The 23,619-nt window shown below is 45.6% G+C and overlaps 1 protein-coding gene across 2 annotated transcripts in view; it reads left to right on the forward strand.

The window, feature by feature from the left end:
* LOC310863529 (sodium-coupled neutral amino acid transporter 3-like) overlaps positions 1 to 23,619 on the forward strand; it is a 54,827-nt gene that overhangs the window by 4,935 nt on the left and 26,273 nt on the right. Inside the window, exons 2-6 of one of the 2 annotated variants that reach the window (XM_083771940.1) lie at positions 14,364 to 14,630; positions 16,563 to 16,595; positions 17,064 to 17,157; positions 17,584 to 17,699; positions 23,017 to 23,090. In XM_083771940.1, the coding sequence (XP_083628066.1) occupies positions 14,503 to 14,630; positions 16,563 to 16,595; positions 17,064 to 17,157; positions 17,584 to 17,699; positions 23,017 to 23,090 (445 nt within the window). In that variant the 5' untranslated portion in view covers positions 14,364 to 14,502. The remainder of the gene's footprint in view (positions 1 to 14,363; positions 14,631 to 16,562; positions 16,596 to 17,063; positions 17,158 to 17,583; positions 17,700 to 23,016; positions 23,091 to 23,619) is intronic. The other variant, XM_083771941.1, reaches the window with a different exon arrangement.

The following is a 23,619-nucleotide window of genomic DNA, read 5'->3' on the forward strand; positions in this document are numbered from 1 at the left end:
TCTGCATCATTTCCTCATACAGCTAAAGCCCAGGGAAATAGTAGCAGTGGGAGGATTACACATGCACGCACGCACGCACGCATGCACGCACGCACGCACGCACGCACGCACAACCCTCTCAAGGGCACTTTTAAAGAAGATGAGGGCTGTGACACACAGATTTCAACCTTGAGCAAGATACAGACCTCGGCCCTAACTGATCCTGATGAGCAATTTGGTTCCTGGAAAGAGAGAGAGAGAGAGAGCGAGAGAGAGAGAGTGTGTGTGTGTGTGTGTGTGTGTGTGTATGAATGGGCACATTGTAAAGCTTTGGATAAAGCTGCTATATAAATGCTTCACTTACCATTTCATTAGGCATTTGACTCAATGACCTTATAGTGTTTGTTTGTGTATGTGTGTGCGTGCGTGCATGTGTCACGTGCGTGCGTGCGTGCGTCATGTGTGTGCGTCACGTGCGTGCGTGCGTAATATTTTTATTTACTATACTACGGTCACAGAATACAGGCCTGTATTTGGTTGGACTTTTGGACTACATTGAGGAGACACATTTAAGTCTGTGAATGATGCCAGAATCAAAAACAAACAGTTTCTCCACATCAATCCTTCCAATCAATCGTGTAAGCTGCTTCGCTAGAGGAATATCCCTTATCATCCTCGCCTTGAACTGTTTGCATCCATTCCATGTACCATGTATTTAGTCCAATGATGTCTGGAATAACCTAACCATCTGTCTATATCCCCTGACTTGTGATTTGTTTAGTTCTTTCCCACACCACTCACTTGTGCTGCAATTCCCTTACTTTTTGCAAACTTCCAGCAACATTCCGCTGCTTCTCTGTGCAGTGTGTTCATTACATTTGCCCTACATCTCTCCTCTCTTGCCCTTCTCTTCATGCCTCATGTGCTCAACCGCCCATATGCCCTCCATTGTCTGGTCATTTCAAGTCCTATTGTGTGCTGTCACGTCTGTGGCCGTGTTACTGTAATGTTGTCCTGTCCCCCCACCTTTCCGAGGGGTGTCCTCTCCTGCTGTGCACGGTGGGAGTTGAGCCAGAGTGACAGGATGAAACTATGCGCTATAAATAAACCACATTTGCAGTGAGTCACCAGACCTCTGCTCCCATGCACGCACACGAGCATGTCACGAGACAGCCGGAGACAATGCCTTGCACCTCGCACCTCGCGGGCAGCCTCCACGTGGCACCGCTGACAGCCTGAAGCCACAGGCCACTGCCTGGTGCCCGTGGCCAGCCATCCGCCAGTCAGGCCAAGCAACAACACGGTGAACTGACCTTGGCTCCTCTTACTTCCACAGTCAGAGAATCAAGGATATGGAGCAGAGATGAAAACAAGGGTTTCTGGTCCATGTCAACATACTCTCAGTCAAAAGGACGGTTTTACTGAGTAGGCAATGAATGAAGCAAAAAGAACGGAATTGATTATTGTACCGGTTGCCTTTTCCCTTGCAGACTTTAATTCTTTCTCTGCATAAATAGTTGGAGATCATGCTTCTGTTTGCGTGCACGGCACACATTCATACTTGCCCATAATAGGCGGTGTTTGTGTCTGCGGTGCCAAGCCACTGTTGTGCTCATCATCATAATGCCATTCATAATGCCAGCCAATCATGAAAGGAGATTGCAGAGCGAATGAATCAGCATTCCCCCACCCCCGCTTCCCCTCCACCCCCTCACAATGCGTGGTTTAATCCTGGTTGGAGGCTCGTGTACTGCATGGTAAAATACGTGACTTGCTTGCGAGAGATAATACCGCCCACCTGACCGTGGATATTATCTAGATGTGTTGCCAAAACGATACAGCGCCCTGCATTATTGGGATTATTCTGACGACGTGCAGCTCTCACTCCCAGCTCAGCCCTGCGCAGGCCGGATGAGGAGCGTCTCAGAAGATGACACACACATATTTGACTTGGCACCGCCATTCACCCAGCTGGCTTAATCACAGTGGGACTCCGGGCTACGACGTCACAGACTGTTTTATAATTAGCATCATTTAGGCATTTCATCCACAGCGACTTGGACTTGTTTATTGGGCTCTAGCCCATTCTGACCTGAGATCAGATTCATACGAGGTTTCCACTGGACACACACTGGTCTGATTAACCCATTCTGACCTGAGATCAGATTAAAAAAATGTCAGTCGTTCTTCGATAAAAAAAAAAAAAGCAGACCCACAAGCTCGTAGCGCGCCACTCGGTGGCGCGCTATGAGCTTGTAGATCTGCTATTTTTCAATAGCTAAAGCATAACATGATACTAACACCGAAATGGGTTCCCTTCCCGTTCAGAATGGGTTAAAATAATCACATAGACCGCGGAGAGAACCGTGCAGAGCCTCAAGAGATGGGTAAACAATGAATCATAGCCTAAACAACAGTTTATCTAAATAATATTTTGTACATTTTAAACTAGAGATGTCCTGATACTGTATCGGTATCGGGAAAAGTATCGGATAGGCCCTTATTTGTCATATCGGTATCGGTGAATATGCCAGTCTAGCCACCGATCCGACACAGGGATAAGGGGTTGACACTATGTCAGCCAGGTAAATAAAATGTTGGGGCATGTGGAGTTTGTTTTTGAGTTGCCCAAACTGCAAGTGCACATGTGAGTGAGGAGTCTGCTATAAACACAGCATGAGTTCACAACACTGGTATCGGTATTCCCCTATTTGAAACTATTATGGGACCTACTGTATGGTAAGCTGGATACCAGGTATTAGGTATTTCTTCTAATATTATTGTCTCATTTTGTATGTCTGTGGCAAAAAAAGGGAAAAAAGCCAGCATGGAGATGACCCCTGGTTTCATCTTGTGGCCAATGTATTCTTATAGACTTATACATGTTTCTCCACTACATCTTTTCTGTATTCAATGCAATTGTGAACAATAGCCAAGTAAGATAATATATAAAATATCCACTGGCCAATCATACGATTCACTGCAGCTCAACAGTCAGTGTGAGGGGTGGTCAGCCCAGGAGATGTCTATGAACTCTGCGTTTAAAGGCTTGAAGGCCATTGTCTGTGATGGAATCTACTACATGCTCTGGTAGGTAGGCTGTTCCTGCACTCGGACAGTAGTGTGGACTGTGGAGAAATGTTCTGTCCAATTCGTGTTTTGGAGCCTGGTGGGTTCAAGAGCATGTTCTGGAGTGGCTGTGCATATAGGCGGGTGTTTCGCCGTCTGACACATGGTGGAGGGAACATTCTGTGTTTACAACATTAGGCCTACATATTAGTGTGCATGATTAATAACACCTGCTTCTGGCTATGGGAGAGAGTAATGAGCACTCATTACAGCACAGTCTTATACTCACTTTGTACTAATATAATAATAATTATATTATGTGATTTAATAGATAAAACATCTAGCATCTGTAATGCTTACTGTATGCTCTCAAGTGGAAATGCTGGTGGTGCTACAGTATATGCTTGATTTCTGAGCAATTGCAATTATTTGTCTCTCTTTTTACATACAGTATACTGTATGCCTTAAGTAGAAGATTGCCCTCGTAACAAAAGCATGCTCTTGACTTGTGATTGTGTGTGTGTGTGTGTGTGTGTGTGTGTGTGTACATGCGTGCGTGCTTGTGTGTGTGTGTGTGTGTGTGTGTGTGTGTGTGTGTGTGTGTGTGTGTGTGTGTGTGTGTGTGTGTGTGTGTGTGTGTGCGTGCGTGCGTGCGTGCGTGCGTGTGCATGGGTGCGTGCGTGGGCGCATGCGTAATTGTATGTGTGAAGAACAAGAACACAGACAGATGGTTGTTTGATTGCGCCGCAGTGTTTCCCAGTGTATCTCTGCAGAAATATTTACCAGCCGTGCTTATTTCAGACATCTGCTACATGATCCACCCAATGGTGCTTGCAGTTGCAACCATGCTTAAACACAGCTTTTGTGTGTGGTGTGGTGTGATTGTGATGTGTGATGTGATGTGATTGTGATGTGATTCTATTCAGTGGCTATTTTAAAAACAGGAGTAAGCGTGCATGGCTTCATCCTGATCGCCCGTCTGAGTGAGACGGGCTCTATAATCTGTCATCCTGGGAAAATTCCCCCCCCCCCCCCCCCCTGATTCCCCCCCCCCCCCCGGGCCGATAAATATAGTTTCCTCGTCTATTAGCTGCTCATCAGAGAAATTGTCGGTATTTGTTAATCTGATCTCTCTTAATCTGGAAATCACTTCCTGTTCATCCAGCGAGGGATGATAATGTATTTGTCTGTGACACTTGCTGTCATTTGTTGTTGTTGTTGTGGACGGTGGTGCAACTGTAAATAAAAACAACAGCTGATGCTATAGTATTTCCTCAAAAAAAGAGATATCAGTATCCATATTTGAACATACACTTGCCTTCATATCAGTCCCATGCTATACATTGTGGGATACACACAGCCACTGAAATGCCCACCAGAGTGACTGGTGAAATCTGAGGATAATATTATACATACACTGCACTGTAGGCTACGTCCCATCGGGGTCAAACCTTCACTTCCCTCTGTTGTGGAGTTGTCCTATCACAAAAAGATGGCCACAATATGGACAATGTTAGATTCAGCCACTTTATTGAAATTGTACAGCGGAGCCTCATTGAAGCCTAGGGCCTATAAAGCCCTCTGATAGTCTGGCAAAGTGGTGGATGAGGAGGTATTAAAGTTTGATTATCCATTGAGCAAGCCACACACACGCGCGCACGGCACCGTTCAGACTAAAGTAATCAAGACTCCGAGTCATTGTGGTTTGGCATCTGTTTAGGAACCTGGCCCATCTCGCCCTCCGGTTGGATGACGTGTCTTTGTGGAGTAGCTGACGTCAGAAAGGTCAGCTTGAAGCGAACCCACATGCTCTGTGTTGACGGAGACAAATTGCGGTGATGTTTCTGGACGAGGGGTCGAATAAACACTGTCGACGCTGTGAAAAGGAATTGATTTACGGCCCCAAAAGTCATCTGTGATGGACCTAGCCACCCCCATCCCCCCCTTACCCTATTACTGACTTGCACTTTTGGAATAACAGTCTTTGTGTGAAGCACAGACTTAACATGATCAGATTCTGCTGAGAGAGGCGCTTAGCTTTCTATTCTCCATTTCTCTAGCACTCACAGTAACAACAAGACAGGACGCTACAATGTTTTTACTACAGCACAGCACTTGGTGTTGTAAGAACGGCCTATGACCACGCCTCCCAAGGCCTCGAGGGTGATTTTCATTGGATATCGCTGATGCCTCCCTAGTCCCTAGTGATTTTCATTGGATAGAATGAACCCGTTCGAACCCCACCACAGGTGTCCTACGTTTGACTGCAAAGCATCTCCGAATAGTCAGACAAATGCTTAGGCTTCACTCACACTTTTCGATCTAGCATACAACATTGATGCATGCTGTCACGGTCCGTGACATGTTATGTTTTCTTGTGTACCTTTTATTTTGTAGTATTGTTTTGTGCCATCCTGTCTTCCCCTGTAGTTCTGTACCTGCCTTGTCTATAACCTGTGTTGTGATCAGTCTTTGTTTTCCACCTGTGTCCTCTTAGTCCCCCAGCCAATCCCTGTCTTGATTTTGAGTTTTGTTCACCTGTGTCTAGTTATCCCATGTCTATAAGTATGCCCTTGTGTTTTCAGTTCTTTGTTGGTTCGTAAATTGTTGTCAGTGTATTCTAGCTCCTTGTGGTTCCTTGTATATTTCCTAGTCCCAGTGTTTTTCCTTGCTCCTAGTTATCCCTAGTTTCCTCGTGTTTCCTGTGTTTTGTTCCTGTACCTGGTTTTTGGTTAATAAACCACCGTGCACTCGACCTGCCTTGTGTCTGCCTCATCCTCTGCCATTGTCCTGCGCTTGGGTCCTACACACCTCTGACTCTGATCGTGACAGTACGAACCAACCACGATGGACCCAGCGGACAATGCAGAGGTGGACGATTTTTCCAAACTGCTGCTCTCCATGAGTTCCATAATGGAAGACTGCCTTCGTCCGTCCACCAGTGCAGAGAAGAAGATCGAGTCTGTGAAACAGGTTCTCCGCGTGGCCTACTCCAGGCCCGACCTAGCAGGCAAGCTGGATGGGGTTATTAAGGGGTTGTGGGCTGCCATAGGCAATGTGCCTGCTAGCCTTCGGGCTGCTAGCCTCCGACCTGCTTCACCACCTGCTCTCCAGCCTGCTAGCCCTCAATCTGCTTGCCTGTCTGCTCACCATCCCAGCTTGCCCTTTACCTGGAAGAACTTTGGGGTGACCAGGGAGGTGTTTTTTGAAGACGGTGAGTTCCTTGAGCAACTTGCTCAATATTGGAGGAGGGACCGTGAATTTGCAAAGTATTTTGCGTTTTTTCGGTGGGAGAGTCGTGGTGCCCCTCAGCCTCAGTGGGCACCTGGTTCGATTTCTCCAACCTCCTCTACACTTCCTGCCACCCACGAGCCTCTGCTGCCCAGCGCCCACGAGCCTCTGCTGCCCAGCGCCCACGAGCCTCTGCTGCCCAGCGCCCACGAGCCTCTGCTGCCCAGCGCCTACGAGCCTCTGCTGCCCAGCATCCAGGAGCCCCAGCTGACCAGCCACTTTGAGTGTCCACCGGCAAGCGATACTGAGTCCTCGCTGTCTAGCGACTCCAAGTCTCAGCTGCTGTCCGGTGAGGCCAAGACTCCACTGCTGCCCAGCGTGACTCCGCCCCCAGCCCTGCCTGGTACCTTATCAGCCTTCTGTACCACTATCCGGCCGGACCCCCCGTCGGCTGCCCACGACGACGTCCTGCCGGACCCCCCGTCGGCCGTCCCCGCCGACATCCTGCCGGACCCCCCGTCGGCCGTCCCCGCCGACATCCTGCCGGACCCCCCGTCGGCTGCCCACACCGACGTCCTGCCGGACCCCCCGTCGGCTGCCCACGACGACGTCCTGTCGGACCCCCCGTCGGCCGTCCCCGCCGACGTCCTGCCGGACCCCCCGTCGGCTGCCCACGCCAACGTCCTGCCGGACCCCCCGTCGGCTGCCCACGCCAACGTCCTGCCGGACCCCCCGTCGGCTGGCCCCGCCGACGTCCTGCCGGACCCCCCGTCGGCTGCCCACGCCAACGTCCTGCCGGACCCCCCGTCGGCTGCCCACGCCAACGTCCTGCCGGACCCCCCGTCGGCCGTCCCCGCCGACATCCTGCCGGACCCCCCGTCGGCTGGCCCCGCCGACGTGCCACCTGACCCCCGCTCCTCGCTTCTAGTGACTGTGTCTCCTTGTCCCCAGGTTCCCCTGTCTCCATGCCCTTCTACTCCAGTTTCCCAGCGTAGCTCCCTTTCTCCGTCTGCCAGCCCCTTTGTCCCCCATGTCTCAGGCCCTCAGTTTCCCCAGGCTATGTCCAGTCCCCAGCCCCCTCTGTTCCACTCTGTCCCACCTACCAGCCCGTTAGTCCTTCTCCCTGTCTGTCTGTCCGCCTGTCTGTCTGTATGCTTGTCTGCTAGTGTGAATGCCTGTCTGTTTGTCCGTCTTTCGACCCCCCAGTCCTCCTGTCGCCCTTCTGACCCCTTTACCCGCCTATTGTGTCAAACATCATGTCTGTCTGCCTGCCTGATTGTCTGTCAGTTGATCTGTCTGTCCCTCGGTTTGTCCCACCTGTTGTCTGTGTGCTTGTCTGTGTGTTTGCCCGCCTGCCTGTCTGTGTGATTCCTTGTGTAGTTGTTTCTGTGTTTTGACCGTTTTTTTGCCCTGCCCAGTCCATGCCAGTCGGTGTTTAGTCCTGTGCCCCAGTTTCTTTTTCTAGCCCCTGGTCCCATGGCCCAGTATAAGTATGCCCTTGTGTTTTCAGTTCTTTGTTGGTTCGTAAATTGTTGTCAGTGTATTCTAGCTCCTTGTGGTTCCTTGTATATTTCCTAGTCCCAGTGTTTTTCCTTGCTCCTAGTTATCCCTAGTTTCCTCGTGTTTCCTGTGTTTTGTTCCTGTACCTGGTTTTTGGTTAATAAACCACCGTGCACTCGACCTGCCTTGTGTCTGCCTCATCCTCTGCCATTGTCCTGCGCTTGGGTCCTACACACCTCTGACTCTGATCGTGACACATGCTAGATGCATGCTAGATGTAAACAAAGGGTAAGAGTCAATGCATTTCCAATGGAAGTCACATGGTTTGACACAACATTTTTGTTGTACGGCTTTCGGCTGTGTTTCGACTGCCCCCTCATACAACATAAATGTTGTGTCAAACCATGTGACTCCCATTGGAAATGAATTGCGAGCTTGCATCAGTCAATAAGTCTCATGCATCAGCTATACATCAATCTGTTGTGCACGTGTGAGTCAGGCCTTAGTGTGAGGGAAAGGATAGGGTAGCCTCAGTACCTAGGCTTTTATTTTCGTTCACATCGGCATAAAAAAATGAAAACCTGGTCTATAAGAGTGAGAGTGAACTACAGTGCAGAGGAGCGTCACTCGGAATAATGGTGTGGTCATCACGGAGGGGGGCAGGGGCGGGCGATCGGTGAACCAATATTCTCCAGCGCTTGCTCCATGCGCTCCCACCCCTCCAGACCAGAATGCACGCTGGCTGGGCCAGGCTAAGGATAGGATTTTTTTTCTTCTTTTTTCTTGCAATAGTCTGACAAATGTGTGAGGTTTTGGTTAAGGGTAGGGTTATTTTTTCTGTGTGAGGTTAAAGTTATATGGTTTGGATTAGTTCTTTTGGTTCAGAAACCTTGGCTTGACATTCAACATATATGTTTCACACACAGTGTGTCAGGTGAGGACCCAGAAGCAGAACCAAGCAGGAAAACCGATGAAGTCCAATGGTTACTTATTAACACCAAACAATGCACGTGTAGCAGGTGCCAGGTACTATGCAGACATCAGTCAGGAATACACCACAACATTGATTATAATCTGGCAAGAGAACACTGAACACAGGGGGGGGTTTAAATACACAAAGACTAACTAGACACAGGTGAAACAGAACTACAATCAACAGATGATTGGCTGAGACGGCACAGACAGGACACACAGGTGAAATACAATTGCAATACAAGACGCACTGGTGAGACAAGACAGGTAGCAACAATTAGAGCAGACAGGAAACACTACAGGAACATAACTACACAATAAAAGTATAGTATATGGAGATGAGAGTGAATCAACAAATGGTCAAGCTGATAAGTCTTAATCATATAATCATTCAGACATTGTCTCAATACATTTTCCTTCCTGTTTTGGTGTAATCAGTGTAGTACGGTATACCTAATTTTATCATCTAATTATTTCGCAGGCCTGCGGAAGATAAATTCATTTCAACACATACTGTATGAATTTGTCTGTTTCTATAACTCAAATCGGCTGCTGAGCCAATCAAATTAACTTAAGCTATGTGAAATATCCCCAGAACAGGAAATGCATAATATTCCACCTAACGTAAAACTATAATGAGTAAATGAGGAATAGTTACAACTTTAGAATAACGTTATATTCACTATTCAAAAATAATAATAAAAAAGCTTCTCCGGTCAAATATTGATATGCGATTAAACATTTAATTAATGTTGATTACAAAGCCTCTGATTAATTCGATGTTTTTTAAATAGAGTCCCAGCACTATTTGGAATCAGATTGGCCTTGAAAAATCCATATCAATTCAAAAGACTTCTACATGCTATATTCAGTAATGATGTGCATGCAGACAGAGCTGTGGAAGACAAACCCCCAGCACCCCTATTCTGTGGCGAACAGTCGGTGAAAGCAGCAGATCTACAAGCTCGCTGAGAATTAGGGCGAGTAGTACCTTCTCATGCACAAAATGGCACATGACGGGACATGGGATTTAGCATGATGTGCATCCTGAGCTTTCCTTCTGTTCAAGTGCATATATTATTTTTCTTTTGCAACAGTGCTGTGGAACTTTCTAATCTGCTCCGAAGAAGGCTACTGCCGAAACGCGTCAGCGTTCTCAATGAAAATTAGAAATTGCATCTTCTGAGCCGGTCTTGCATCAATTATTTTGGAGTGCCACTTTTTCCACTTTGTTGGTTTTAAAGCTGAGCACCCACTGCCTCAACCCAGGGCGGTTTCCAGAGGAAGCACACTGCTTTTCTTTCTTTATCTAGTGATGTAGTATTTACTAATAATACCTGATGTGTATTTTCATCGTGAATCCATGAGTGCCTGCTTGTAGCGCACTGCCCTACTTTTTATGGAATAATATCTCCACACATTTCTCTTGGGTTGCTTGTATTAGTGACTGTGATCTGGGCCGCTTGGCCCTTCACTATGGATACCAGGTCTGGCAGAATGCACGTGTTTTCACTCTACTTTCAATGATGTCACATGTCGCCTTTGTTATTTCCCCACGTCGATTGTAGGATGCCGTGACTCTGGCCAATCAGCGCCGCTGTTGTGAATCTCCCACTGCTACAGGCCATTGAAGAGGTGCCCTTGCAAAGCCACAGGCATACCTCCCGTCAGTTAGCATCCTGAAATTGTGTCCACTCCTCCAGAGGCTCCCTCCGAGCAGCTCTCATTTGTGTTCAATGTTCTTGAGTGACATCTTGGTCCCGTGTAGTGATTTGTCTCTGTCAAAGGAGTGGCCCTGCCTCTATAGCGTCCCCTCTATCAGCATCTCTGTTACAACTTGTGCGTGAATGTGACGTGCGTGCTGGCAGCTGATGCATTTTCTTGGTGCCCTCTTTTCAATTAGGGCCCAATGAAAATACCTTTTTAGGCCCTTGAGTGGTTTGGCTAGCAGCAGCCATGGGGGCCCCCGGGAGCATAATGATGCCTGGCACAATAGAGCCACTGTTCTCCGACTCGTTCCCAGGACACCACACAACATGTGCCATTGTGTGCTTGTGCTTTGCTTGCCCAACCACGTTGCTCGGCTTTAGCCAGGGACACCAAGAGGCCTGACTGTGCAGTAAAGCCCACAGCAACGTCGTGAGCGGTAACGCAGGCCCGGAGGGCTTGCTGCTAGGTGGAGAGACCATTGGTTTATTCACCTCGCCAATTGTTTCCGATGTGTTCGGATAATCTTAGCGAAAGCATGCGTTTATAAGGAGGCAGGCTTGCAGAGCGGATGTGCCTGAGGGGGGGAGGGGCGGCTGCCAGAAGTGGCTCAGAACAGAGAGTCCTGAGCACTGCTCCCATGCTGGCGCTTCTCACTAAAAGAGAAAAACCCCAGAGAAAAAGTGACATATAGAAACGGTTAACGGAGGCACAAATACACCCCAGAGCCGTTCCTAGCTGGTCATAGCTGGTTCTGCGTTCTTTTCATCTCCCTGTGCGGGTCCGACTGTTAATGTTGTGTGACTCCTCTCTAGACCGCTGCACCCCCACCACTCCTGCACTTCGGCCCCTGCTCGCGGGGGCATAACAAATGGGGTCTTTCAGGGCCAGCGCAATAGGGGGTCTCAGTAGACAGCAGTGTCTGGGAGATGCATGTCACAGGCGGGCATTCAGGTCCCCACGCACCAGCAGGTTAGCTAAGACACCAGTGCTGCAGGGAGAGCCGGGGATGCAAGGCAAGCGGAGCCGAGGGGCCTGCAGCGGAGCCGAGGGGCCTGCAGGGGCCTGACTGTACAAAACGCTCTGTGTGTTGCAGCTGACTTTCATGCTCTCTGCATTGAGGAAGCGCCAAGAGAATACCTGTCAGTTGACGTGTCAATTACATAATTGTGGGACGCCCGTGGAATCCACAGTTTAACTTTCTGGTTGCTGTAGTCGCGGTTGGAAGGTTTTTATTCAGTGGATGCGCACGCACGCACGCACGCACATGTCTGTGTGTGTGTGTGTGCGTTTATGCAAGACATGGTGTCTTTAAATGTTTAGGTCTGTGTTCCAGCATTTCTTGGAAAGTGTTTTAGAACTCAGTCACGTTTCTAGAGTCCTGGAAGGAAGCTTGAGGCTCATGTGAACAGCCTTGTATAGTAGTCGTGGCATGCCTCATTTATCTTCCAACATTCCTTGAGTGGCTGGTAACAGATCTTTTTTGTTTCATAGCATTAACACATGTTAGTGAGGTGTGGTGCAGGGGTAAAGGTCATGGAGTTCCTTCCTATATCCTTGGCCCTATACGCCTGGCATTCTCTGTCGCTGTGCTATAGTGACTCCTACAGGATAGTCAAGGTGTACAACAGGGAGCAGAATTGGGAGGGACAGCATGTCCATATATACGCACGCATTATGGATTCCCGGTTAAACTTCAGGTGAAGAAGCTAACGCTAAGCTAAGAGCTAAGCTAACGTTCCCCGAGCCTATACAGTATAGGCTCGGGGATCGTTATCTTAGCGCTTAGCTTAGCGTTAGCTTAGCGTGTAGCAATTGATTCAACCCACTGAACTTCATCTATACTAACACTACCAGTCTTTTTTTTTTTTTTTTTTACTTCACGGGTGGCGCATTGGGATTGTGATGAGACACGAGACAGCAGTGTGCATTCTGTTGTGACTGTATATTATTAAACTGCATGGGTCTGGACTCCAGAGCTTAAACAACATGTAGGCTACAGCCTCCCTCGGCTCCCAGGCTCCCAGCCTTTACTCTGGCTGGCGGCTGCCGTAAGTGCCGTTCCCCGATGCTGCTGACTGCTGAGTGCAGGGACTGTGGGAGCATACCATTATAACGGGAGGAGGGGATTTCCACCCGGCCGCTTGATGGCCCAAATTGATTCACATGTTGCTCACACTTTACAGGTTAATTGGGCTAAATTGTCCCGAAAAATCGCTGAATAAAAATATTCTGCGATTGGATTCGTATATTCGCGATTGACGATGTATTCGTATCGTCACCCAACCCTATGTAATCCCGCCACTCTAACCATCCAAGTCTGAACGTACCTTTAGGCTGATCAACAGTGCCACTTTAGGTCACCCAGTGGTATTGCAGCTGTTGAGGCCTTGTACTCAGACAGACAGACATACACTCAGACTCAGACATACACATGCGGCCAGTCATTGGATCAGAGGAGACATGTGGTTGACTACAGACCAAACAGTGTATGGGTTAGCAGTGAGTGACACAGGGATACACCTGGAGGGGAGTTGGCACAACAACTATATTGTGTTGTCTGTGTTGTCTGCATTGTACAATTTACAATTACAATTTAGGCATTTAGCAGACGCTCTTAATCCAGAGCGATTTACAATAATCAAGAACAAAAAGCATGGGAATACATCACAAAAGCATTTATCATAAAACATGCGTAAACTAAGAAAGAAACAGTGGAATATCTATATTATGAGACTATACATATAAACTATATATATATATATACTACTATGCTATACATATGTACTATGGCGTGCTATGACTATATACAATGCAATTATAGTGCCGTCTACATAACATGCTATAAGTCTGTATCAGATGCTATCTAGTATATTGTACCTAGTATATACGCTCATATTAAAGGCATGTGCAATTTTTAAACTTTAAGTACCACCCTGACACAAAGAACGAACTACTTAATATATCCAAATGTATCAGTTAGTTTGAGAGGTTAGACCAAACGAATATTTCTGATGAATACACTATAATTTCATGGTACCAAGAAATGACACCCGTGAACATTACATTACAACTAGACATCCCCCAAGAAACGCGCCACGTTTCTGGGAAACTGCAGCAGTGCGACGTTGCTCGCGTGTGGTGTTTTTATCTTCATGCCAAGAGCTGAAATATTTTCAACCCAGCCGCGTGGGAGCTTTTTTTAGATGATCGCTTTCCGTTTTCAGCTGGGAAGAAATTGTTTTGAGCAAGTGTTTGCCAAAACCCACGCAGGAATTTGAGGCAGAATTTACACTCCATTGATAAATGAGGGCCATAGATTCTAATGTAGCCTGACAGCAAATTGCGGGTTCGAATCGATTCCCGATCCTAACAACGTTTGCTACGTGTCACTCACTGTCTCTCTCTCCCTGTTTCTTGTCTCAACTGTACTGTAAAAAAAAAAAATGTGTACCAACTTTGAATATATACTCCTTGATTTCTTTCAAGCGTAAGCAATTCCCAAACCAGCTGTCTTCAAAACCCTGACCCCCGATCACTGTGATTGGCTGAGATATGATAGGCAGAGGAAGTGCCCAAGGCTATTCAGCCCTCACTCACCTCAGGGGCTTGCTTTGGATCGTCTCACGAGCCTCATATACAGAGGGTTTTGAGTGAAATTAAACCCCAGTGCGCATCAAACTAACTGAGTTGGAATGGAACCTTTGTGCACTATCAGTCTCAATGTTTGTCAAATAAAAATAAATGGTCTCTGCTGTAAGTTCATCACTCAAGACAGTCATTATGAAGGCCTTGCTCTGCCGGCCCAGCAGAACAAGATGGCTGCTAGCTTTTAAAGCATAGAAAAGTGAAAGGCACAAATACTTTTGCTAACGGCACCATTATTTGTTTTTCTCTCTCCACAGATTTCTGAAGGAAAATAAAAAAGCTGGTGTGCAGCACACACATCCAAAACATTCACACATCAAACATTTACACACTTAAAACACACACGTTCACAACTTCACATACACATACACACAACGAGGCACCGGAGGAGCAGAGATGAGTGAGGATAAACCAGCTGAGACCGTGGAAACCGCTCCTGCTGGTGACGCCAACACTATTCCTAACGGGAAAGGGCATGAGCCAGCGGATATGACCACAGAAACATCCCCCGCTCAGGATTCTGAGTAAGTATACGATCAAATAGTAAGAAGATAGAATAGTATTAGTATAGAAAGAATAGTACAGAAAGTAGAAAGTTATTTCCTCCCAAAATGGGAGGGAAAGTCCTTTCTGAGTTCATGGAACTGACATATCTTATAAGGCCTATTCAAATTCCAGTTTTACCAACAGATGTTTTTGGGAAAGCGGTGAGTGGCTTACCACCGCAGCGTGGTGACGTCATGTTGTAGTTTTCACCTTATCACCTAAAAGTGGAGTATGAATAGGCCTTTACGTTTAAGCAATAAGCATACTCCACTTTTAGGTGATAACCTACTCACCTTTTAGGTGAAACTGTGATCACCTAAAAGGGGATTGAATGAATAAATATTGAGAAAGCAACAAATTCCATGTTGAAATTCAGTGCACGTTGATCTCCATATTATGTGCAATTGGCTCCATAGTCCATACAGTATACGTGCATTTGACGTTTGGCGGTGTAATTTCACGTCATCTAGGGTTGACCACCGCATGTTAGACGGCATGTTAGATCCTCCAGATGTCCCGACTCGCCCGACTATTAGTTCGGGAAGCCTGATGTCGGAAGGAGTATGTATTGCGCTTAATCTCTCTAGGTCGACCATCGTTGCTTCCAGTCATCCCGGTTCTCCATACATCTGGCCAGCTCGTTGGTGCTTTGCGCTCCTGCGTCTTTCTTGAGTACATCCACATATGTTAATGTGGGACGTCCTCGTGACCGGTGCCCGTGTGTTGGTTCCCACAGCACTACTTTGTTGGCTGGCAGCTCTTGATGTCTTTGGCAGTGCCCCGCTAGTCTCATTCTCCTGGCTGCTACTTTCTGGCTCACCCTTGGTATTCCCTCATACAGGGTATTGTTGGTAACATGTACGCTCTTGCTGTTGTTAAGTACAGCACGCAGCATTCTGGTGTAGCACCCGTCAAGAGACTTCTGCAGGGTTGGGTAATCCATATTAAGAAAAAACCTAAAACTAACACTAGTCAAAACTAAGCCGTTATAAAAAATAAAACTAAATTAATTTGCAAACCCACTTTAAAAATGATTCAAAAAACTAAACTAAAATAGAAAAAGAAAACTCAAAATGAAATAAAAATGAATGACAAAATGCAAACCGATAATAATCTTGAGGTCTGGCTTGAGAGACTAACTGTTTCTCTTTTGGTGTAGAAGACCTGACCTGCTTTGCCCGGATAAAATAAGACAGACTTTGTCTTGTTTCGTCACCTACAGTAGATGCAGCCACATTAATCTTGACCATGGCTTTCGTTAACAGGTTGTTTGTGTGAGTGACTGTGAGCCCAGTCAATAAACATTCAGGAGGCTGCCTGTTTATCTGAGGGTCTGTGTAGCAGTTTTATTAGTCATGTAAGAGAGAAGGATGAGGCTGGCAGGGCACTGCGTCAGGCACCCAGAACTTGAGGCAAGTAAATTGACCCAATGGGAGCCAACCCAGGGCAAAGCCAGGAGGGGAAAGAAGCGTACCACCTATGTATAGACGTGCTGCGACGCGACAGCTTGGCTGACAACACTGAAGAGTCTCATGTTGAATAGGAAATTGTGGAGGGCAGCGATCCAGGAATCCCGAGTTGGTGTTGGCTAGACCTCACTCTCGCAGCAACTAACTAGTCATGTAATCATCTATCTATCCAATAGGTAGATAGATATCCATAGACGATCTTCAAGGGTTGAGTTTGTATATATTTATTAGTTTTTTTTGTTGCTGAATATTCACCCATATTTGCAGAATGTTCGTCAACCGTAGAGACACACGCTATGGTTCATGTGGGTTAATCCACTGCAGAGTGGATCATATTGTTTTCTCTTATAACAGGACTATAACTGAGGTTGTCTGTTGTTTCTCCTCTTTGTGCTCTCATTGGGCGATGGATGGTTCCTCTCTCTCTACGCTACATTGTAGGGAAGTTGTTCCCAATAGTGCTCAAAATGCCAGGTATGTAACACTGATGATGAGCAGAGCATGTGTGTCGCACGTGCCCCTGATAAAAGGATTATTCATTGTCTGGATTTTAGGTGGTGAGGTGACCACCGAACTACAACATGATGTCACTGAGCCGCGGTGAAGAGCAAACCACCGCTCTCCCCAGTCCTTCTCTCAGTTGTTAGTTGTTACTCACCACGTCCACCACTCCACGTTATTACAGCTCTGGTGGTCACCTCACCACCGAAAATCCAGACTATGAATAGGCCTTTACTCATCGATACTAAATATAAACACACGGACAGAGAAACTGCATGACAATTTAAGTCCTGTCCCTGGTTGTGTTGAAAGAGAGATTGCAGCGTTGGCATTGGGATTCCCAGGGTTGTTGCTGGCCTTTTGGGGGGTGTCTTTTGTATGTGTGTTGCTCTTGTGCCCTCATGTTCTTACGACAACTGTGTTTCTCTTTTTCCCCGTGAGTCCCCACAGAACGGCGGACACGGAGGCCAACCGCGCAGACAGCCAGGAGTTCTTATCGAGCATGGACGACAAGAAGACCACTCGCTTTACAGATGTACGTCTGTTTTCCCAGTTGTTCATTTTGTATTTTAAGCAGCATGCATTTGTGGGTCGCGGACACAATTTTATGGTTCCCTTTATGTTTTGTTTCCTACATTTTGTTTTTCATTATTATTATTATTATTTAAAAAAAGATTCACACACAATGTGAAAAAGATTCCTAAAAAAACCCACATTTCTCATGAACTAAAAACGAATTAAAGGATTAGAAAACTAATGTTTAAGTATATGAAAACAGCCGATCAACAAGCTCACAACGTGGCGGGAAGCGACCCGTTCTGAGCATGTAGATCTGCTAATTTCACTAGTTTGGGTCCCGGGGAAACGTCTCATTTATTTTTGGAGTCTTGAGCTAAAAGGTTTGCACTACAGCATAATACTCTTAACCCCCTTAATTTCTCTCTTTTGTCATTGGCATCAGTTCGAGGGGAAGACCTCGTTTGGGATGTCGGTGTTCAACTTGGGCAACGCCATCATGGGCAGCGGGATCCTGGGACTGGCGTACGCCATGGCCAACACAGGGGTCGTCCTGTTCCTGTGAGTTCGCACAGCCAGATGAATGTAGACAGTGTTGATTTCCTCGACTAATACTATGACAAAACAATGTTCGTCGACTATACCCTTTTTCAGTGATGAAAACTAAATGGAAACTAAATGAAAACTAAGCTATGATGACTATATATACTGTATATATATATATATATACTAAAACTAAAAAATATATTGACAATTTCGTCAACAAATAAAAACTAGACCAAACTCTGGAAGGAACTAGTGGTACAAGAGATACAATATAAGTCATTCATTTTACACTTGGTTGCAAACACGTCACGCTGCGATGCGTTGTGAGCTTGTAGGTCGGACGCGTTGTGAGTTTGTAGGTCGGACGCGTTGTGAGCTTGTACGTCGGATGCGTTGTGAGCTTGTAGGTCGGACGCGTTGTGAGCTTGTAAAATCAGCCATTATGATGGCATCAAGGCCCGCCAAAATACATTTAGTCGACTAAATCAACTGTAGATTTAGTCGACTAAAATTAGACGCTAAAACATTCCAGGTGACTACAATGTGACTAAAACTAAATTAAAACTATTCAAGAGACTATGACTAAAACTAAAATAAAAAAATTGCTGTCCAAATCAACTATGGAAGAAAACAAGTTGGACAGATGTTGACGTATCATGGCGTCAGTGACGTGCTCTAATAGGTGAAAACAGCTGCGATTGCAATTTGCAGCCATTACAGGAAGCCTGAGGAAGGTCGCAAGACCGAAACGTTGCTCAATTAATAAAATTGCTCTGAACTAGCAAGTGGCAGTGTGCGGATGTCCCTTCTTCCACATTGTATACTCTTTGTCATCATCGCACCTGCTCCAAATTGCCTGCCGGGTGTGCGAAAGTCTTCTCTCTACAGCCATTACAGTTAAAACTGGAGCTCGCAGATGTTCGCTGACGCAGTTCAAGCCTTCCACTTATTGTAGATTTTCTCACTGGAGGTCTGGGTTTAACGCAAAAATAGCACTTAATTGTTATAGGCAATTAACCCAGGCAGGCAGCCTGTATTTGTTGAAAGCCCTAATTGAATGCTCGGTAGATAAATGCTCTCTACTCTGATGGCTCATAATAACGCACAGAGACTGATGATGCATTAGAATCGTTGTTTGATAAGTATCTGTGTCTGAGATTTAATTAAATTCAGGTTTCAGGCTCTGTGATATAATGAAGTACAATGGCGGTGGAATTGAGTTATTATGTAAATGGCACAGCAGTACACTGCTGGCTGCTGTGAATAATAAGCACACAGTTTATACATTTTTCACAGTGACTAAGCAAGTGCTAATACAAGAAGGGATTTAAGAATGGCTACTGAAATGATGGTGGCATCTCTTCTGTTAGGGGGAAAACAGGATAGGGGAATCTTCTTCTATCTAGGCTAGGGGAACGCAATTCAATTCAAATCAAAAAACATGATGCAAATTATGCAAAAAATATCCCAAAAATATGCGACTGATCCAGCGCGAATCACACAAAACGACGCAAATGACGTGAATTACATGACACGAATCATGCACAGTGACACAGTTAACGCTAAATGATGTGCCATGAAAAAGTGTGAAGACCTTCAGAGCAGTGGTTCTACAGAACCGACCCGCTCCAAACTGGCATGCAGGTGTGAGCCTGCTGTAGTAAGTAGTAGGCTATTTGAATTAATCAAATTAAAGCGCATGATGTCATTTTAGATTTAGTTCACGATTCATAGGTAACCAACCAACCAGGTCTTCAGACACTTTCATGGTTTATTACTGGTGATTCTCAAAATAATTCAGCACATGTTTCCAGAGGCTAATCTAACCAGATAGCACAGAGTAGATCTACACTGCACTGTGCACCCTTTGTCCTGGAGACATTTTTTCACATCTCAGCACTCATTTACAAGGTATCTGGTGTTGAATTTGGCCCAGCTTTATCTTGTTCTTTAAAGCATTCTTGGCCCCATGCTGTGAGCCTCCATATAATAGCCCTTTGATTAAGAAATTCAAGGCAGCCCAGACTTCTGCAGTCATACAGTATATAGCCATGGGTGGTTGTAGAAATCTGGGCTGCCTGATGATTGTACTGTATAATACAAAAACAGGACATGCAAGGCCATAGAAATAGTACCTGCCTGTGGCTTCCCTATTGCTGAATTCCACTGTTCTTTTCACTATTTTTGAATATATATATATATTCTGGGCCATCTACAGTTACAGTGTGTTGTCAGGAGGGTATTCAGTTTACTGTAATTTTGCTTTGAACCTCATTTCCCTCATAAGGCAATCCTTTGACAAAGCTGTCTCTTGAGGAAAAGATGCTCCCCACTTTGGAGAGCATCCACTGAATTTGAAAGGGAGGGTGTCTGTAACGTTGCAATGGTTATGCTCTGGATGTCCTTTCATTTTAACCATACCTATCTATAAATGTTACGCCTCATACTACACCAGAACAGGTGCACGGGAGATGTTGTGACTAGCCGAGCTATATGGTAATTTGGCCATTGTGATTGGTCAGAAGTTGGTCTGACATGCAGTGAAAAGAGTGAAATGCAGCCACAGTTTGGAAGAGAGGCCTCCATCCATACGTTTTTCCAGCAGTGCTGGCTGTAGAGTGTCCGCTGTAGCGCTGCAGTCAGTGTGGCTCGAGAGACAAAGTATAAATTACGCATATAGCGGCCTAAGCTATTTTGGAGATGTTTTTGCCTATATGATGACATCCTCAAATTAGCGACTCCAGGGTTAATGTGGTTATAAGTCAAGTAACAGATACTATAAAGGAAAACAGAGCAGAGCTGGCACGTCTACTGGAAGTTCGGCGTGGGAGTGCGACCAATGAGAATCACAGACACTGGAAGGTTGGCGTGGGAGTCGGACCAATGGGAATCACAGACACTGGAAGGTCGGCGTGGGAGTCGGACCAATGGGAATCACAGACAAATAAATAAAAGGTCTGCACCATGAGTCAATAGCTTTATTGATGAACCTTTAGACTAAAATAATACTATATTTATAATATTATTTCTCAAAACGAGCCCTCATGTAAACCACTGCGTGCATACTCGTATTTCTAAGTGACGTACTGTAACAGTCCTTCTTAGGGTTGTCCCGATCGGATATCGGGGGCCGATCACGTCATTTTCAAATGATCGTAATCGGATCGGGAGCCAAAAAACGTGATCAGGACATCCTATCAATATTATATCCATATCATGATATTAAACTGGTAATTGTCTTGTTATTTGGGATATTGTACTATAGTGATATGGCATAAACGTGTTCTATAAAATATAAATATCGGATCGGGGAAAGAAAATCGGTATCGGCAGATGCTCAAAATCAAATGATCGGAATCGGATCGGGAGCAAAAGAACGGAATGGGGACATTCCTCGTCCTTCTATTTGAGTAGTACTCTCTCCATCCCTGCCTGCAGGTGTTATGTCATACTTATGACCCATGACGGCTTGTGTGAGGCACGGATTCAGGGCCAGTTCAGTTCACTCCAGCGGTTGCATCGCTGGCCTCGGGTGGGATCATGACCAATGCCTTCCTGGAAGGAAACGGGTCACACTTTGTCATGTAATTACCGTAGGGCTTTTCGCCGAACAAAGAGCGTGTTTATACGGTATTTGTATAACATGGCAGTCCCTCGAGTCTACACCCTGTAATCCCCAAAAGGTTGGGCCCATTTTCACACTCGGGGATTTAACCACACACTAATACGTAAGCCATTTGAAAACGGACCGATCTACAAGCGTGTGGAAACAGGGGTGAGATAAGGACGCTTGTGAGTCATGGTGTCCTCAACTTGCGGTTTGCAGTGTAGTTTCTATGTATCTGTTCACAAGTTGATGGATAACTTGATGAGTAGTAGGCTACAGTAATTAGAACTTAGGACCAAAATGACATTTCGCTCCACGTTCTTTTCTGACTGCTGACTGACTGTCAGCAGATCTGTCCTCCCACCCATGGCACCAATGCATTGGTCGACTGTTTTCCACCACAACGCATTCTTCCACGATGCTCGGACACATTGAGCCAAAGACAGACAGCCAAGAGTTGAAGTCGAGGTGAAAGACGTGCCGCTTGGGCATTCCAGCAAGACTGGACTGAGAGAGAGAGAGAGAGGGAGAGAGAGAGAGAGAGAGAGAGAGAGAGAGAGAGAGAGAGAGAGAGAGAGAGAGAGAGAGAGTTTTGGTTGGCAAGAGCAACAAAAGGGGGAGAAAATAGATTGGTAGTACTAGTATAGCTTGAAGAGGGCATGCCCCGTGAACGTCAGTAGATGAAGTTCTTTATAAATTGAGGCCACACCAGGGCCTTTGGCCAAAGGATGGCGGCTGGAGAACTGACACATTTGAAGATATGGACAAAAAAAAGGGGAAAAAAGCACTGCAAAATTAAGTGAAATTAACTACATTGAGGACTTAATTTGCAGAAAAGTCCAGAATAGTTTTCCTCTCACCCCAACACGCCTTACCGTTGCCTTGTAAATATATTTCCCATTTAAAAATAGCCCATTTGATGTGTGTGCTTATACTGCTTATTTCCTGTGGTAGCGGCCTAGCGGCTTGTGCAATGTGCAGCCAGCCTAGCCCTGCTGGAGTCCAGCCCAGGGTGAACCAGAGCCACGGGAACCCCGCTCTTCAAGCTCATGCTCTGTTCCAATATCCAACAATCTCATCTCCGTGCCACAGCTGCATAAATAAGTCTACAACCTAATGCACAGATTAAGAATGTGATCTGTTGACCACATTCACACGGCCGTTTTGGTTCTGACTTCAAACTGGGGGGGGGGGGGGGGATTGGAGACTTTTTCTTAGGCCATTGAGGAAACTAGAAAGGGTTGTATAAGTAATAATGTTGTTTTGTTAAGTGTTAAATAGCTTTAGATATTCTGATGTGTGGCATTTATTCAGTAACAGGGGTCCCTCTCTCTGCTTATCTTTAATAATACCAATTTTATCCAACAAGGAGTTAAATTGGAAGCGATGAAACAAACAAAAATATACTTAATAGCAGACACATTTTAACCGAAACACTATACAATTGGATCTGATGAAATATCTTTGATAGTTATCTTTCCTTATTTAATCGGCATCCTGACCTGAAAATGTATTTTCTGTTTACTAATTAAAGAGCTGGAGAGATGTCAATACCTCTGTTAAAGAACAAACACTGTAAAAGCAATGATTGATATCGGAATATTGGACATTTCGCTTTTTTAACAAAAAAAAGTAAAAAAAAAAGAGCTTAGCACTCAAAATATAACTTATACCATTTTAATATTATTTGTTCATATGTCTATTTGTTGTATATCTCCTCTGTAGGGTCCTCCTGACAGTAGTGGCAGTACTCTCTTCATACTCCATCCATTTGCTGCTCAAGTTATCTGGTATTGTAGGTATGTATGTGCATACAGTTGCTTGCATTTACACATGAATGTGATTTGGCACCTACTGTAGGACTTGGAAGCCACCTGACACATTGGTGGGGGACATTTTTCTTTGCAAAGAAAAAGCTCTTAAAATATTAGCCTTAATTAGTGGCTCATGACAAAAATGTTCAATAAAATATCAACATTGATGGCTCATACATACAGTATCATACGTATCTTCATGTTCTCATCAACATACCGCCCGGTAATGTCTAGACATAGGCCTAGTTCATAGCACGTATCACAAATCTTTATGTTCATGTGTGGTATTTATAATATTGTATGGTATTAATGTAATATGATCAGTTTAATGTATGCTTATGCTATGCTATAATGTAAGTTACTACAGTAGCTACAAGGTTCAAGAGAGGTAACTGCAACTGGATTGTAACCCTGGTCTCTCGTGTGGGAGATTTCAATAGTTTAGGTACAAGGCCTTTGATGTTGTCAATCTTTTGGGGGGCACAAAGCCAAATGCCAGGGCAAAGGAAAGGGC

Source organism: Protomyctophum parallelum (genome assembly GCF_964188405.1).
Source record: "Protomyctophum parallelum genome assembly, chromosome: 8".
Lineage (NCBI taxonomy): Eukaryota > Metazoa > Chordata > Actinopteri > Myctophiformes > Myctophidae > Protomyctophum > Protomyctophum parallelum.